The sequence below is a fragment of the Meleagris gallopavo genome, chromosome 5, assembly GCF_000146605.3.
Source record: "Meleagris gallopavo isolate NT-WF06-2002-E0010 breed Aviagen turkey brand Nicholas breeding stock chromosome 5, Turkey_5.1, whole genome shotgun sequence".
Lineage (NCBI taxonomy): Eukaryota > Metazoa > Chordata > Aves > Galliformes > Phasianidae > Meleagris > Meleagris gallopavo.
The window spans coordinates 57,695,408-57,712,077 of NC_015015.2; the positions used below are offsets into that span (position 1 = coordinate 57,695,408).

The 16,670-nt window shown below is 43.1% G+C and overlaps 1 protein-coding gene across 1 annotated transcript in view; it reads right to left on the reverse strand.

Annotated features, from left to right (window-relative positions):
• Window positions 1-16,670, reverse strand: part of DDHD1 (DDHD domain containing 1) — a gene marked incomplete at its 5' end in the record, with an annotated part of 63,115 nt that overhangs the window by 24,983 nt on the left and 21,462 nt on the right. Inside the window, 3 exons of the mRNA XM_010712189.1 lie at window positions 7,688-7,835; window positions 9,649-9,777; window positions 15,418-15,519. Coding sequence (XP_010710491.1) covers window positions 7,688-7,835; window positions 9,649-9,777; window positions 15,418-15,519 — 379 coding nt within the window. The remainder of the gene's footprint in view (window positions 1-7,687; window positions 7,836-9,648; window positions 9,778-15,417; window positions 15,520-16,670) is intronic.

Genomic DNA, 16,670 nt, shown 5'->3' on the forward strand with positions numbered 1-16,670 from the left:
ACCAAGTGTGCAGCAAATGCATTTCTCAGTGCACGTCCAAGTGTGCTCCTCTGCTCGCTATCCCACACTGCCACTTAACCTTAAACAGCTGGTTAATGCTACAAAACACACGATGACGTTTTGCAGATCACAAACTACCTAGTTACAAAAAAATATATTGTTTTTTGCCTAAAACTGAACTCTCTTAGAGATAATCCAGCTCTGTCACTGGCCAAAAGCAACCAGAAAGATCCCCCACTATGTTACAGCAGCAACGTCACACTGATCTGCTGATACCAACCAAGAGTCACAAAGGCATGAAAACACATCAGAAGGCCAGATCCCAGAGCAGCACATCTCATTCGCAGCGAATGGCACTATGTGGCATCTCCCACTGGTTTTCATCAACAGTTTTCTATTACAAACGTTGATCAAAGCTGCGATGTAATTGCTAAGCAGTGTGGCTATGCTCATACACAAAACACCTGCTACATCAATGCACTCTGCTTTGCTATTAAGTTGTTTTTTTTTTTTTCCTTAATTAAATGCCTTCTGGCTTAAAGAAAAATAATGTTTTTAGCTATTTTATTAGCTGGCAAGGCTCTCCAGCCACATGTGAAATTAACACTAACCGAAGTGATAAATTCTCATCTAAACAGGCAGAGTTATTCCCCTTTCCAATACAAACGGAAGCTGAAATATTGACCCCAGAACAACAATTGCTTAAATCTATATAGCCCAGCACACTGTAACAACTAGAATTTATGATTTTTCAAGGCGAAAATGCACTTGAGCACAGATGCAATGTATGCCTTGGAAAGCACTGTGACATATTGCTGCGTTGCAAGCAAAGAAGTAATGGCCTGAAAATAAATACTTTTGAGACTCACCATAAATAAAACACACTTGGCTGCCTCTCTCTGATTAAAGCAATGAAATAACACCACTATATTTACATAGGTAGATATCCTTGCATAAGAAAGCATATTCCAAAGATGTATTAACATATTTACGATTATTACTTTTTTTTTTTTAATTCATTACGCTACTCATTTTACTTCTGTGAAGCATACACAACTTGTACAAAAGAAACCAGCTACAGTAAGATTAATCTATTACACAGATTTTATAAAATCACCTTGATAGTTGGTAACACAGCAAAACTGAAGAGTAGAACATTCTACTCTGTTTGTTCCCAAGCCATCTTTATAGATGCTCTTCAGCCAATCCACAGCCAAGCACGAGGAATGGTCTCGGATTTAGGAGGCATTACATCAGCTTCTGCCTCTGAGCTCCTGATTTAACTGAGACAGGGGAGGTTTTGGTTGGATATGAGGAGGAAGTTTTTCAGCCAGAGGGTGGTGAGGCACTGGAACAGGTTGCCCAAGGAGGCTGTGGATGCCCCATCCCTGCAGGCATTCAAGGCCAGGCTGGATGTGGCTCTGGGCAGCCTGGGCTGCTGGTTGGTGACCTGCACACAGCAGGGGGTTGGAAATGGGTGAGCACTGTGGGCCTTTGCAATCCAGGCTGTTCTGTGATTCTATGTACAGGTGCGTGACCCAAACAAGTCTTTAGTTTGTTTTGTTTCTGGGCTAACAACAGAAAGAATAGAGAGCTGCTCTGAGTGAATCTCTGCATTTCTTGTTCATCCAGGGTAGAGTGTAATGTTCTGAAAGTAAAGGTGTTTTAGTTGATGAAGTTTTCAAGAAAGCTGCAATGCTATCTGATTTATTTATTTTTTCCCCCACCTCTTTACTGGAGTTCGTTCCTGCTTTTGTGAAGAAATGAAAATTGTGGAATGAATAGGAGAAGTTGATTTTTTATTTTTTATTAAGTGTGCCACATGTTCAGCAATCAACATGGTGTTATTATTCCCACTTTATGAGTGGTGTCATAGAATCACAGAATTTCTTAGGTTGGAATGGACCTGAAGGAGCATCCTGTTCCAACTCCCAAATAGGTGTATTCCCACTTTATAACAGGTGTATTAGTCCCACTTTACAAATGAATGCATGCATTGAGAGCACAAGGAGAGGAAGGAAAGCTGTTGAAAGTCGTCCTGTTCCCAGCCACTCACCCTACTGCTCTCTGTCCTAAATCACGGAATCCTGAACGGCCTGGGTTGCAAAGGCCCACAGTGCTCACCCAGTCCCAACCCCCTGCTGTGTGCAGGTCGCCAACCAGCAGCCCAGGCTGCCCAGAGCCACATCCAGCCTGGCCTTGAATGCCTGCAGGGATGGGGCATCCACAGCCTCCTTGGGCAACCTGTTCCAGTGCCTCACCACCCTCTGGCTGAAAAACTTCCTCCTCATATCCAACCCAAACCTCCCCTGTCTCACTTTAAAACCATCCCCCTTGTCCTATCACCACCCACCCTCACAAACAGCCGTTCCCCCTCCTGTTTACCCGCTCCCTTCAAGCACTGGAAGGCCACAATGAGGTCTCCCCTCAGCCTTCTCTTCTCCAAGCTAAACAAGCCCAGTTCCCTCAACCTTTCTTCACAGGAGAAACAACGTGCTTCAAAAGCATTCCTGCATTGGTTTCATCACTCTGGAGCTCCGTAAATTGAGCTCAGCACTCCCAGCCTCCTTGAGAATACCACAAGCTATTGGGAAAACACGGGGCTGGCTTAAGCCGTGTTTGCTAAGTCAAGTGAGAGCAGTGGGCATGAGCAATAAATACTGAGTTCTGCTAAAGCCAGGGGAAATGAAACGGACACCATGTTCAAAAGCTCAGCTGCATTTCAGAAATGCAGTTTTCTTCAAGGCAGACTTCAAAGAGCACCTGTAAGACACGTGTTGTCCTCTGTCACTGTTCTTCAGGGATTCATCTGCTCTCAGGCCTTAAGATATTCAGAGTGCTGCTCTAGGACATATGGAGACTCATTTTACTTCAGAAGAAAGATGAAAATTTTAGGAAACAATCAAAGTGAACATAATCGTGATTCATACTTCATCCTTTTCAAGATTAATGGGGCTCTGCATGATCAAAAGAACCCAAAATTCTAGGTTATGACAACTGGATCCCCGAGAGAAGGCTGCAGAGGTTCAGTTCAGGTACTCCAAACAAGTGCCTCCTACCTGGCACAGCTTACAAACAGCAGCAAGGCTGCGCTTTGGTGAGATGCTGGTTTTGGCAGCAAAGCAGATGAGACATTCCCTGCTCCTGCTGCTCTGCCCTGCCTCCTCACTGCTCTCTCCCTTATTCTCACGGGCCTCTAGCTCTTGATAACTGCAGTGATCTGGATTACAACAGGAGCACAGAGTCAGCAGTAGTGAAAGTGCAATTCTGGGCAGAGGAGAGGACTGGGGAGAAGAAGGAAGAAGGACAGATGTTGTAGAGATGCATGTAATGACTATTGTAGCTTTGGTCCAACATGCAGTCATGTGTTAGATAACTAAGGTACACAGAACAAGCTCCTACAAGAGTACTAATACCCTAACCATCACCCTTTACCTCTTGGGCTGAACTTCTCATCTGCCTTCCAAAGAAAGCTCGAGTTGAGACCGGTACAACCACCATTATTATTTGCATACTTAATTTCAGAAGAACGTGCAATTATTACCAGCACCAAAGAATGGAAAATAAACATGTAACGTGCACGCAGTGCAGTGTAAGCTTTTAAATGGAAAATAAACAGAACAACCAAATACCTGAAAAGCTTACAAAAAGAAGCAAATAGGAAATCTTGATTTAAAATCCAAGCAGCAAACGTTTAAAGGCACTGGAAGGCCTCTGAGAGGCTCTGTGTTCTGCAGGGGCTTGCATATCATTGGAAATTTATGAAAATAGCTATTCTGAAGTAATTACTATAATGACAATCCACAATTAAAAAGCTTACTAATGGGACATGCAATAAAAACATAATTGGTGACTATGCAGTACCAAGATGATGCGATTGCACAGACAGCAATTTTTGTGCTGTGAGCAGCAGCAAAGGCAAATAGGAATCTGAATCAAAACAAGAGATTCAGAGAGAGGCAGACAGACACCAGGCCTGGAGAAAGAGGAATCGAGAAGCTTCATAACATCACAGCTGTTGTGGAAATATGCAGAGCAGTTACTCCATTCAATTTTTAAGCACAGGAATTTAGAAAATGGTAGGATCAATCTGCAGTAAGACAACAGGATTGCTTCAAATTATTCCTATTTTCTAATGTTAGCATTGCTTCATACCAGGAGTCATGCAACACCAGAATAATGCACCTGATGGGAAATAAAAACGCCAGCAAAGTACACTAAGCCATCCTATCTTGGTTTATGTTACATAGAAATTCAGAATACAATATCTTCTTCCATTAAAAAAAAAACTATTTCCTTTTCTGCTGGAACAACTCACAGCTCATTATTCTGCTCACAGTAGGTCAGCTGAATCATTGTTCCAGCCTGGAGGAGGTACTGTCTCTTCTCAGACGAGTCTTGCTGTTAATATTGGCACTGACAGGAGCAGCTTGTTGTACCAGCTGCCGTGCTACATTTAGACAATAAATATGTTTAACTGCACCATGCAGAAACAAAATCATGTCACATCTCCCAGAGACATATCCACTCAAACATTGATAGAATGCATCTTTTCCATTTGCCTACTTACAGGACACCCTGCAACCCTAGCATCGAACCACATTAATGAGCAGACTGAACTCCATTTCTTAATGAAATTAGCGCATACAATTTTAAATTACCCTGGAAACAGAGTTCTGTTTTCAGCTCTGTGATGAACAATATCTGCCTAATGATGCAGCTACATCAGGAGGTGCACCAGTTTCTTCTTGAGGCAGTAATCCGAGGACAGCATATCAAATGAGCTCTGGTTGTGCCTCTCAGCCCACTGGGTTACAAGCAGAGAATTCCACGTCCGAGTTACAAGCTGCATTTTTGCACTTAGTTTTCTTTTTCTTTTAAGGCCACTTGCTCAAGTGGGGCTATGGTTTTGTGCTATGAATAGAAGTGCTGCTCTCATACAGGCTGAAAAAAATACAAAGGTTTTATAGCAGGGTAGATTGAATCTGAAAGATGCCATAATATGGGTATGTGGCAAAGATATAATGCAGAAGAGAGGTTTGGGAGAAGGGAGATCTCCTTCTGGAGACCCCACAAGCAACATACCAAACCAATGAAAGGCATCATGGAGTGTGCTGCTTCTTTCTACCTACCTGAATATTGGGATAACAGCTTACAGCAGGCACTACACTTACTTGCATATCAAAGACATGGACACCACCTACTCGTGCCTGAAGCAGCATCCCAATGTGTAATAAACTATGTAGTGTGACACTGAAATAGCACCCTAAGTACTTCCTAAAGGCCTAGGAGAAAAGACACCATGAGAGTCCATCTCCTTATAGGCCTGGTGGTTGACCTACACGTTCCCTCTAACCTGCCTTGCCTCTGTTCTCTCCCAGTCTGTATCCCAAATTCCCCCACAGGAACATCAATATCCCAACTGACATACAAGCCTATCAAAGCTGCACGTGGCCCAGGACAACAATGAGCTCCGAGGGCTGCTAATGTGTTGCAGCTGCTGGTAGTACCCAGATACGGGTGAGGGAAGAAAGGAGGAATGGTGACAATGATGGCAATGACTTACATTATACAGTTAGCATGGCTGCAACTACAGGTTTCCTACAAAACCGTGTCCATTTTAAAGGAAATAATACTGAAATATTTTCTCCTTAGATCATACTTACAAGTCTGAAAGGTCAAAAAATACATCTCCCTATCCTTATCCATTCTCAGAAGGCAGCGTTTGACTTTTTGTGTCCCTGGTGCAAAAGAATGTTTAAAAAAAAGGAGAACAAATAATACACGGTCATATCACAGATGAAAGTGCTAACAGGAAGTGTTAGTATGGCTTGTGAGAACTGCCATTGCATTGGCCTGGAAGACATTTCTTCTAAAATCCCTTCCTAGAACATATGGGATCTTCCCCACTATAAGTTCTTAAAAAAATATATAATTTCCATCTAACACGATGCTTTCCTTTGTAGGTTTTGTACAGACTACCCAATTTATGCCAATAACCAGCATTTTACAGCATGATGCAATACCATCTGATTGTCTGATATTTCTTGAGGGAATCTGAGACCAGAGTGAAATCAGCTGAAGCACAAAAACTCCAGGCCAGGCTGGATGTGGCTCTGGGCAGCCTGGGCTGCTGGTTGGTGACCTGCACACAGCAGGGGTTGGAACTGGATGAGCACTGTGGGCCTTTGCAACCCAGGCAGTTCTAGGATTCTATGATTTCATACAATTGCTGCCATCTGTAGTGAGACTTCTTGTGGAATGGACACCTGTGCACTCTGTCCTGAGCTGAAATTAATCCACACACACAAATCCCATATGCATTTTCAATGAAGAACAGAGTAGGAGGAAAAAGTAAAGCATCTTAATGACTTAACGATTGCTGGTGGCTGTTAAACCAGCAACTCATATTTAGGACCTTTGCATTACCAGTGCAATTGGCTCCTAAAAAAATAAAAGGTTTTACATGTATTTTGGTGACCAGCTTCAGGTTTTTATCAAGGGCTGTGGATTTCTCTCTCAGTGTTTTTGCCTGCTTGCTCCTAAAACACCACAAATAAGAGCAGTGAAGTGCCAGAATGAGGAGAGCAGGAAACAGCAGCTTGTTGCTTTGAGATGACAGATGACAGCAGTGAAATCGAGAGGCCTGCTCTACCACAGCCGAGGACAACAGAGCAGAACAATGAGCTGCAGGAACTCAAGAGCCTGCCGACACGATGGCACACCTCAGACCTACAGTGCTGCTCTGGAGTTAAAGGGATGTCACAAAAGTCTTACCATGAAATCTACTCCACATCTCCACACTTTCTCTGGAGGCAGCGGGCACACTGCTACTGCTGTTGACTTTGATGGAATGTGGAACTGATTGGGACGCAGGTATTAAACCATCTGCACAACACAGATCTGCAGTTCACACATTTTAGCCTCTTCTTTCAGCTAATCAAGCATTCCTTAACATCAGCTTGTCTCCTCAGTTCTGTCATCAGGAGTTTACAACTCCTAATATTCAACAGAACTATTTTCAGGGACAGCATTCTCAGTAACTCAGGACTTTGCCCTCCTATTCACCAGCACTGTAAGTGGCCTCCTGAGTTAGCTCGGATGTCAAATCAAAACCCACTTGCAAACCAAGCTTCACAAAAGACTTTTAATGAAAAGACCCCATAAGCATTTAATTATGTTTTGCTTTTCATCAAGTTTCCATGAACTCAACGAGCAGATTCTCAGCAACAGCTTCCCACCATATTAAGTAACTCGGCACCGTTACAAATGCCAGCATTCATTCTAGCTCCTCACTTTCACTCTTACCAGCACACATTTCACTTGCTCACTACTCTGACAGCCTGCAGGAGCAATGGAGATTCCCCTTGATGAAAATCTTCCCTCACTTGGCGAAGTCACTGAGCACCGGTGCTAGAAATTCACTGAACGGTTCCCTAGAAGTGTTGGTCATGAAAACAAAATACATCCTTGCTCTTCCTGATTGCAGCTGCTTTCCCTTAGGCTCATACAGTTGAGCTACTATAGAAAGTAATGCACCCACAATATAAAGAGTAATGACTCGGGGGTAGAGGAGGAGAAGGAAATAGGAAGAGATACAGCTTAAACTGAAGGAGCTGCTGTCATTTACAATGTCAGCATTTTATTCAGGTTAGAGTTGCTACTGCAAACATAATGAAGGACTCACATAGCTGTATTTTTGATGATCCTTCCTTGGTCCATTTTCTGCCCAATACCATGCACAACAAACACAATGTGACTAGTTTGTGGTGGCTTGTCTTCTAAGGTAGCTTCTTCTACATAGCCTCTATGTAGCCTTGTCCCACTACTTGAAGCTGTAGAAAAAACATGATCCTAGATCAGTTACATTTTATGAAATGCAATGGTCTTACACGTTGACAGAAGCTTAATTTGTCTGAGACCAATACATTAAGAAGTATTCTGAAAATACAATTACACAGAAAGGATTAGTATGTATTTTAACAATCTGCAGTTTTCAACTCCTGAGAGATCTGAGCAACGAGGCGACGTTAATTCTATCAGTCAATGTAGTAGAAGGCCATTTCCAATGTAAAGAGAACCAATTTCAGAGCTGGTTTGAAAAACAACTTTTTTAGAGAACAGTTGTGTGATTGGCCATTAACTTTTATAACATAATGCTCTTCTTCTACCTACCTCAGCCATTAAAATTCCTTACGTCTCCACCTTACTTCCCCAGCAGGTGATCACTGAAACGATCTCGCCATGAAACAGGTACTCACTGTCATTCAATCTCTGATGGCACTAGAGGAGCTGCCTGAAAAACTTTAGATTTCTCCTCCAAAGTGACAAACTGTACATGTTTTTCCAGCCAATTAAACCCCATGTCTCCCCAGGCATTCTCCAGTTCAGTGGGCAAAGCAAAAATCAATTCTGCAGGTATGGGTATCCTCTCGTTGCCTTGCAGGTGGCTGCTGAAACCCACGGGCACAGCGTGGCTTCATCCCCCTCTAGTGACAGAGCCATACAGAAGGCAACAGCCTCCTATGAGAGCAAGCTGTGCAACACCAGAACAGCATGCATCCAGCAAAGCCTTTCGGATGCCACACAGAGCAAGGCAGCATCATTCCTCATGGGGAAAAAATAGCAAGAAGCAACTCATTTTGTTTCAGAGGAGGAGGAAAAGACAACAAAAATAGTGAGAGCAGTTCTTATACGTGACAGGTTTATCAATGGAGCTTCTATTTGCTATTTCTCCTCCCAAAATGTTTAGGACAGAATGTCTAAATTATCTATTTCATGCTGTCCAAAATCACACTGTGGATACAGAATACTTCATCTCCTCTGGAAACTTGGGCAACGAGAGACTTAAATTATATTAATTCTTGGCAAACATTAATTAAGTATCCACCCAAGAGCCCTGTGGGTTAAGAGGGCAGTAATTATAGAACAGAGGCATCAGATTAAAGCCAGACTTGTTACCTTGCCTCTTCAGAAACCAAGGAAGAAAACAAAAACAACTTGTGCCTTTTCTTGTTTCTGTAGTTGCCCAGTAATGCACAGGAGCAGCATGGCAGGGAGGACATGTCCCAGTATTCCAGATGGACAACAATCTGCCTTTATTTGAGGAGGAACATCCTCTCTCATAACTGTCTCTGCTTCACTGGTTATAAAATGGGTAATTTTGAGCTTAAATGAGCCTGGATTCCTACAGAAAATGCTTTCCATTTAGATCTGCCTGCTTCACCCCTCCTCTCAGTTCCTAGGTCTGTTCAATGAACTGAAAAAAGCAAAAGCTGGCAGGAGGGGGAGAGGCACAACCGTGTATTTAAGGAGAGCATCACAGTATGTAAGTACACAGAGAGAAAGCTAAGGTTGCAAAGGCAGCTGTAATTCCTACACTGTGGCTGTTAGACACTGCCACTGTAGTAGTAGCATTATGCAGCAAGGACATGAAAACTGCTGCTTCCAAAGCAATAAGGAACAAAGTAATAGGGAACAAAATAAGGAACAAATAAAAATACTCTATGTCTAGTTACAATTACGCAACCTAAGGAACCTATTACACCCCCCTGCAAAACCCCACCAGCAAAAAGGGGCCAGTCACATATTAAAACTTCAGATACAGATATTTGCAATATTTTTTTTACAAACTCTGAGAAATATTACCTTTGGAAAACCCCAACTTTTGTGTAACAGTTCTTGCAATTTTAGATGTTGTTGCATCACTGTACAGATACACTTCATCCACACTGTGCCAGTCCACATGGTTGCGACTCAACTTTAGACTATGAATAGCTGCAGCAAAAAGGAACAACATTGAATTTAGATGGGTAAGGGGAAAACAAAAGCTTCTTCAAACAGAGAGAAGGGTAATTCACACACACACATTTATATCTAGTGCTCTATTATACCTAAATCCATACTACTTCTTACCTTGGAAAGCTTTTACATTTAGGATTAATCTGACCAGAACAAAGAGCAGTTTGGAGACTACCCCCGAGGACACTGCACATCATCCTCCTGCCCCCTCCTTTTGGGCTGGTAGGCTTCTAAAGCATATCCTTAACTGAAAGCAAAAAATGAGGAGGGAAGGGAGATGCACCCCCACAATACTGCTGACTGAGGCACTTCTGCTAGGAAAGTGCACTCCTACCTTCTCTCCCTTGCAGCCATACAGCGGGATCCCTGCTTTCGACCAGGGCTATGGGGCATTAGGGTAACACAGAGGCTTTCAAGGCTCCATTATGAGAAGGTTCTATTGCTTCTGCTATTCTTTCAGAAACGTCCAGGAGCTGAAAAATGTGGTTCAATGAGAAAGCCTCTGAATGAGTAATTTCTGGCACAGAACAGAATTTTGCTCTTTCAAAAGCTCCTAAGAGCTCTAGTGTTTTTTGTGCAGTGATTGTGCTTTCCAGATTTGGAACTGATTGAACTCAGGAACCAACCTCATGACACACTGCCTGACTGCTGGGGTTAAGCACAGCAGGCACGTAACAACTGCAAGTCAGAATCTCCCATCCCCGTTCCTGTGTACAAAGCAGCATCACAGTTGCTGTATTCCCAGCAACACGGATATCACCTGTGCTTGAAAATCTGCTGCTTAGGTCTCATCCAGCAACATTCAGCATTTGGAGAGCTGACAACTAACAGCAATAGCCCTACGAAAAGAAAATGTTGTTTAACCACATCACGGGTCTTGCAAAAAAGGCTGTGAAACCATGGAAAACGCTCACAAGGGTTTTATGTTATTTCTTCCATAACAAGCTCAGCTCTAGTCTGTCCTCTACCTGAAGCTACTTTAATTTTTTGTAGTCAAAAAAAATTTGAGAAAGCATGAGCCATCGTGGTTTCGTATTTTAACTTTCTTCCAGCACAAATTAATTAAATGTCGTGTGACCTTTCACCTGAAGCATTTTTTCTTTCTTTTCCAAGGCAGATAGACCCAAAATAGCCTGAGGAAAACTAAATTTAGTCTCTGAGAAACAAGGAGATTAGAAAAGGGTTACCCCTTTCTGCCATAGTTAACAGCTGATCCACAAAAAGTAGAACTACACTGCTGTTTTACAGAGGCAAAGAACAAGGAGGGAAGCCAGCCTGGCTTAGATGTGTCAGCTTGGGTTGACGACTGGGCAGAGCAAGAAGTAATACAGCGAGAACCCAATGAACAAGCAAAGTGAATTTTCCTAAATCACTGCAGGTGAAGAGAGAAGCCCATATCCAGAGATCTCAGTTTAGAATCAGAGAAGAAAGGAAATTCCTAGCAAAACTTCTTTCAGACGTGGAGCCAATGCAACAGGCTGTGATGTGCTGAGAGGTGAGCAGTCCAGGGGCAAAGGCTTCCTTCTGGATGGCTGCTAACTCCTCTACCCATGAATCCACGACCACTGTAGACTTTTTATGCATCCACTCAGCAGGTCTTTAACAGCAGAGGTTTATTCCACGTGAGTTGTGTGGAATCCTTCTCTCAGTACGTTTCTGGGGAAGCTGACAGAGCAGGACTGGAAGCACGATGCCTTCGGAGAACGTCAAGCCCAAGATTCTAAGCATGCACAGGAAGAAGGAGAGAAGTCTGTGGCTCAACTGCTTGCAACCATTGGAAGAACAGCAGTGTGAGGAGCAGCAATCCCCAAATGCTTTCTGGAATCAAGGCCAGCCTCTCCATTGGGAAGGAAATACAGGAAGTGGTAGATTTTCTTGATTTTGCATTAACTATTCTCACATGGAAAGAATAAATTCTAACTTTCACTCCTGTACTCTTCAAAAATATCAGTGTTGAAGGACACATCGAAATAAACTAAAACCTATGCATGCATGCACTAAGGAACTGCAAATGAACATCCAACACTACCTTTCTGGATATTTAGCAATGCATTCAAAAGGGAACCTGAAAAATTGGGTTTGCTTCTAACAGCACCATGTGAAACTATCACTAATACTCAGAACTGTGCTTCCCTATCTCTTGGGAACAGAATAACTTAGCTCTCTGAGACATGTTGTCAAGGCAGACACACATTGCATTCAAGGTCAGATACAAATACAGATAAATATATCTTTTTCAGCACTTGGATTACACATCCTTCCTTTCCCCCATCACACTCAAAAGAAAATTTTTTAAAAAGTGGTTCTTGTTTCTCAGTTTTCCTTCTTGGGATGCACTGCTTAAACAGTCTGCCTGAGGATCAATGCACCCATTCCACACACCATCCCATATTCTTTCTGAGATGGGGTGAGATTCTCTGTCTCCCAGTTCTGACTCTCAGAAATACTGGGTTCAGTTCATCCTCCAACCCGAGCTGCCTTCACGAGAATATAAATGTCCTAAAATGAGAAAATTCAGTGCACTGGAACAGGTTGCCCAAGGAGGCTGTGGATGCCCCATCCCTGCAGGCATTCAAGGCCAGGCTGGATGTGGCTCTGGGCAGCCTGGGCTGCTGGTTGGCGACCTGCACACAGCAGGGGGTTGGAACTGGGTGAGCACTGTGCTCCTTTGCAACCCAGGCCATTCTGGGATTCTATGATTCCCATGAGAATCAAGAGCCCCAGTAAAAGGGGCTTTTACTGCTGACATTCGCAGAGTTTGTTAACAGTGAGGCAGGAGACAAAGATGTCTTCGGAGAAGATTTGATAGCAGTGTGAAAATAATCATTTAAAAAGAAAATAAAACCAAAAAAATGTGAACATGTTTTCCAGGTATGGGATAACAAATGCTGCCATTGCTATTTTTGAACCCAAAGAAGAGAGAATCCTGAAGATGAGATGATAACAATTTATATTTTCTTTTCAGACCCAAAGGCTGTGATGTAAACCACCTACATGGTGCAGAGGTGGTCAAAGTGACATCTCTGGAGCTGTTCATACCAACAGATGTCACTGAGTGTCAGAAAGTCACCAAGGCATGCCGTGCTTTCACTGAAGAAGCAATGGGATGAAGTTGCAGAATTCAGATCAGGCACAGGAAGGGCACAGGGGAATGCCCTTCATGTTCGTACCTCCACCTCGTGGTCCTCCAGGAGCACACTGCATGTGTGGATCGCACAGAAGATGAAAGCATCTCCTGACAAAGCCATGGGACGGGAATATATCCCTCTGGATCAGGCTTCTTGCAGCTTTGTTTTCACATGAGCACCTTCTCTGACATTAAGAACACACACAGCTTTCTTAGCAGGAGTCACTGCATGTGCCCCTTCCCCTGCTGCCAGAACCCCTCAGTATTCTGCACGCTGCTCAGTTCTCCAGTTTGGCATTAAAACACAAAGCCTTTGAAAATAAGATCAAGTTTTGGTTTCTTCTGTATGTAGGAAAGAGAACTTTTTTTTTTTCAGGAATACCAAGCAAACAGACACCTAGAGTACAAACAAATGGAAACCACAGCCCAGCTGCAGATGGAAGACAGCAGAGAGAAGCACAGTAATGGCCTTAAATTGCTCCAGAGGAGGCTCAGGTTGGATTTCTCCTCTGAAAGAGTGGTCAGGCAGTGGCACAGCTGCACATGGAGTGATGGGCTCACCGGAGGTGTTCCAAAGGCGTGGAGATGTGGCACTGAGGGATGTGGCCAGTGGGCATGGAGGGCTGGGGTTGGTGATCTTAGAGGTCTTTCCCAACCTGAACGATTCTGTAATTCTGTAGGTGAAGTGTGAGGGATAGGAAAGGAATTGCTATCACACAAATCTCCATTTCACCAAGACAGATGAGCACAGAGGAAAACGTCCCTCTATAAAGTTTAAATATGAAGAACGAAGAGAGAAAGAAAATCTAAAATACATATTCCTCCAGTCTTGAAGAACCTGGTCTCAGTTAGACAGCAGAAACTCAACTTCAGCCACAACAGCTGGAGAATAATTGAGAAGCAGCAGCATAGCACAAACTCTGCAATGTGCAGACTGCAGGTGTGCTGCCAGCACAAAAGCATGCTGGCTCCAGCGCTTCAGGAGCCAAACACTTCCAGCAGAAGGCACCTGCAGACAGGCACCTGAAGCTGGCATCTCACAGGGCCAGCAGTTTCAAATTAAATACCCTTTAAGGTAAGCACCTGGTTTTAACTTGGCACTTTCGTCTACCAGCCAAGACCGAAGCATGGGGTGATTCTTTCTCACCAGAGTGCCAGTGCAAGTCAAAATCAATAGAGAAAAGCATCTTTGAAGTGTTAAGAGCTGCTCTCCATCTACTCCACAAAGGCACTGGCATTCTGGTTAGGGCTAAAGACCAGAGAACAGATTTACACTGCTTGAAATCCATTCTTGTCTTCTTTTTTCCCCAGGTATTTTCACCTTCTGACTCAGAATGTCACTAATTGCCCAGTAAGCAATCTTAATTCAAATCCATTTGACACTACAAACAAACATGATTTGGAGAAAAAATAATGTATAAAATAATTTCAAAATTATGATTACAAGTTTTCTTACTTTTTACAACAGGTTAATACTTTTCACCTTTTACAGATGTGAGTTCCATGTGTGAGAAGAGGCAGGAAATGGTTTACTATGCATCTCTCTGCTTTCAGACATTTGCATTTTAGACTCAACTACAGAAAAATACTATGGTAGGAATTCCGAGGCAAATACTTATGCATGCCAAAGTAGATCCTCATCCTTCAGAATACTCCTAGGAACTACAAAAATATATGGTATGACAGGAATAACTCTAAACCTACCAGATGCGTTGACATTTTAAATCAAAGGTGCATTTTGCAGCAGTCTGGTTCCAATGTCCCTGTGGTCACTGCCAGCTTTAACAATGGTAAAGATCTGTGACAAAGTGCTTTGGAACCTTCTGCAATCCTTAATGGCTCCTGTAAGAACTACACCCACCTTCTGAAGCAAACTGGCACAACATCAGCTGTCCCAAAGCTCCAAGTTCCTCCTGTGTTACAGCAGCCTTGATGGCGCATTCTCTACAGCCTCCCTGTTTTATATCCTATGTCTGGTGACTTACTTCATTCCAATATTGACACAAAAGCTGCAGTAAAAATAACTTCTAACACAAAGCTAGAGATGTATCCATCATTCAAAGCGCGGCCAACCAAATTCTGCCTAGTACAAAACTCTTTATTCGGTTCCTTCCCCAGTACAGTCTCCCTTACGCTGGGCCTATAGAGATTCTAAAAGCGTTGCTTCTACTTTACTGAGAAAGTCAAACCACAAAGTGAGTGTGCAAGAAACAAAAGTTTACAGTCATTAATCACAGCCACAAACAATTGTAATAAAACTAGAGCACAATATTGCTAGCATCTACTTTTCTCTACGACTCACAGCACTGCTATTTTTCTCCTAAGATTCACAGTGCTTTTTCCTTCCCATTGGGGGAAAGGGCAAGAACACAGTGCAAGAAATTGAAGCATGTAATTCTAGCACATTTAACTGATACGAGCAAACTAGAATGCAAAGCTTCCTATGCCAGGAGTACTACAAGAAAAAAAATAATCTACAATTACTGTACCTTGGGAACGCTTTCGTTTAAGACATGCAGCATCTGAATTCTCCTTATATCCTCTCCATTTGAACAAAGAAGGGAGGGAGAAGGGAGGGAGGTAGTAGAGAACTAAAAGTAAAAACACTGAGCTTCAAAGTAAAATTTTTAAAAGGAATGTCATTTTTTTCATTAATATTACCATTCAAAAAGAAAAAAAAGTTGATACATTTGTTGAGAAAGCATACACACTTAAACTGGTTTTGTAGCATGAGCGTCAGGTCACGTCAGCCAAATTCAGTCTCTTTGCTCTTCATAAACAGTTATGACATCACAACAGAGCTCAGGGCGTTAGTAAAGGAAAGCTGTGACAGTGCTTGCAGTTTCACTGAGTGCCTTTGCATTGAGGTGTACCAAAGCACTGACACACAACTTGGCGTAGGGCAGAACAAAGACACTTTTCAGCAGACTCTAAACATTTGGAAAAATAAACAACAACTCATCTTTAAGCACAGCTCTATTATTTTCCCCACAGACTGCAAGAAAAGACATCCCACTGTTAAGCTGCGCTGTCAGTCCTTCAGCAGAGAAACACAGCAGCACACACACAGTGCCTCTGACAGCCCTCCCACGGTGAGCAGGAGCTTCTCTTGGATGGCAAGGCAAGCCCACAGCTCCTATTAGACTTCCACTTGTCTTACTTCACTCCTGAAACATCACACAGCTGTGCCAAAGATTCTTTTTCATGGCCTTACCTTCCCATCAGTGCTGTGCAATTATGGAAGGAATGCCTGAAGGAAAGGGGAAACTGCTGCCAAGCAGATTGAGTTCTGCAGTCGTGTGGCTGCTTGTCTTGCCACTTACACAGCAAGGCTGAGGGTGAGCTCCTACCAACCCACCTTCTGCACTTGCACAAATAGCCTTGCACTGTAAGCAAACAACAGGAGCCTCAAAAACCTTATGTAGTCAAGAGAGTGCGTGCTTAAAGCCAGTGAGAAATCAGTCTCCATTGGGCTTCTGAATCCATAAAGTTGCTGGGGCTGCAATGACTGGAAATCAGTTTGCCTGCTGGAGAGTGGGAAAACGTAACTGACATGACACCCTTCCCTTACAGGCATTAGAAGTAATTAATGCTCTACAGCCCAGTAACTTACAAGTGATATTCCATGCTTATGTCAAGGGCATCTCACACCTCCTCATACTCTCAGCTCACAGCTCTGTCAGCAGATGCCTTCATACAGATGCTGTACATTACTGTTGCACGTCACTTTTCTACAGGAGAG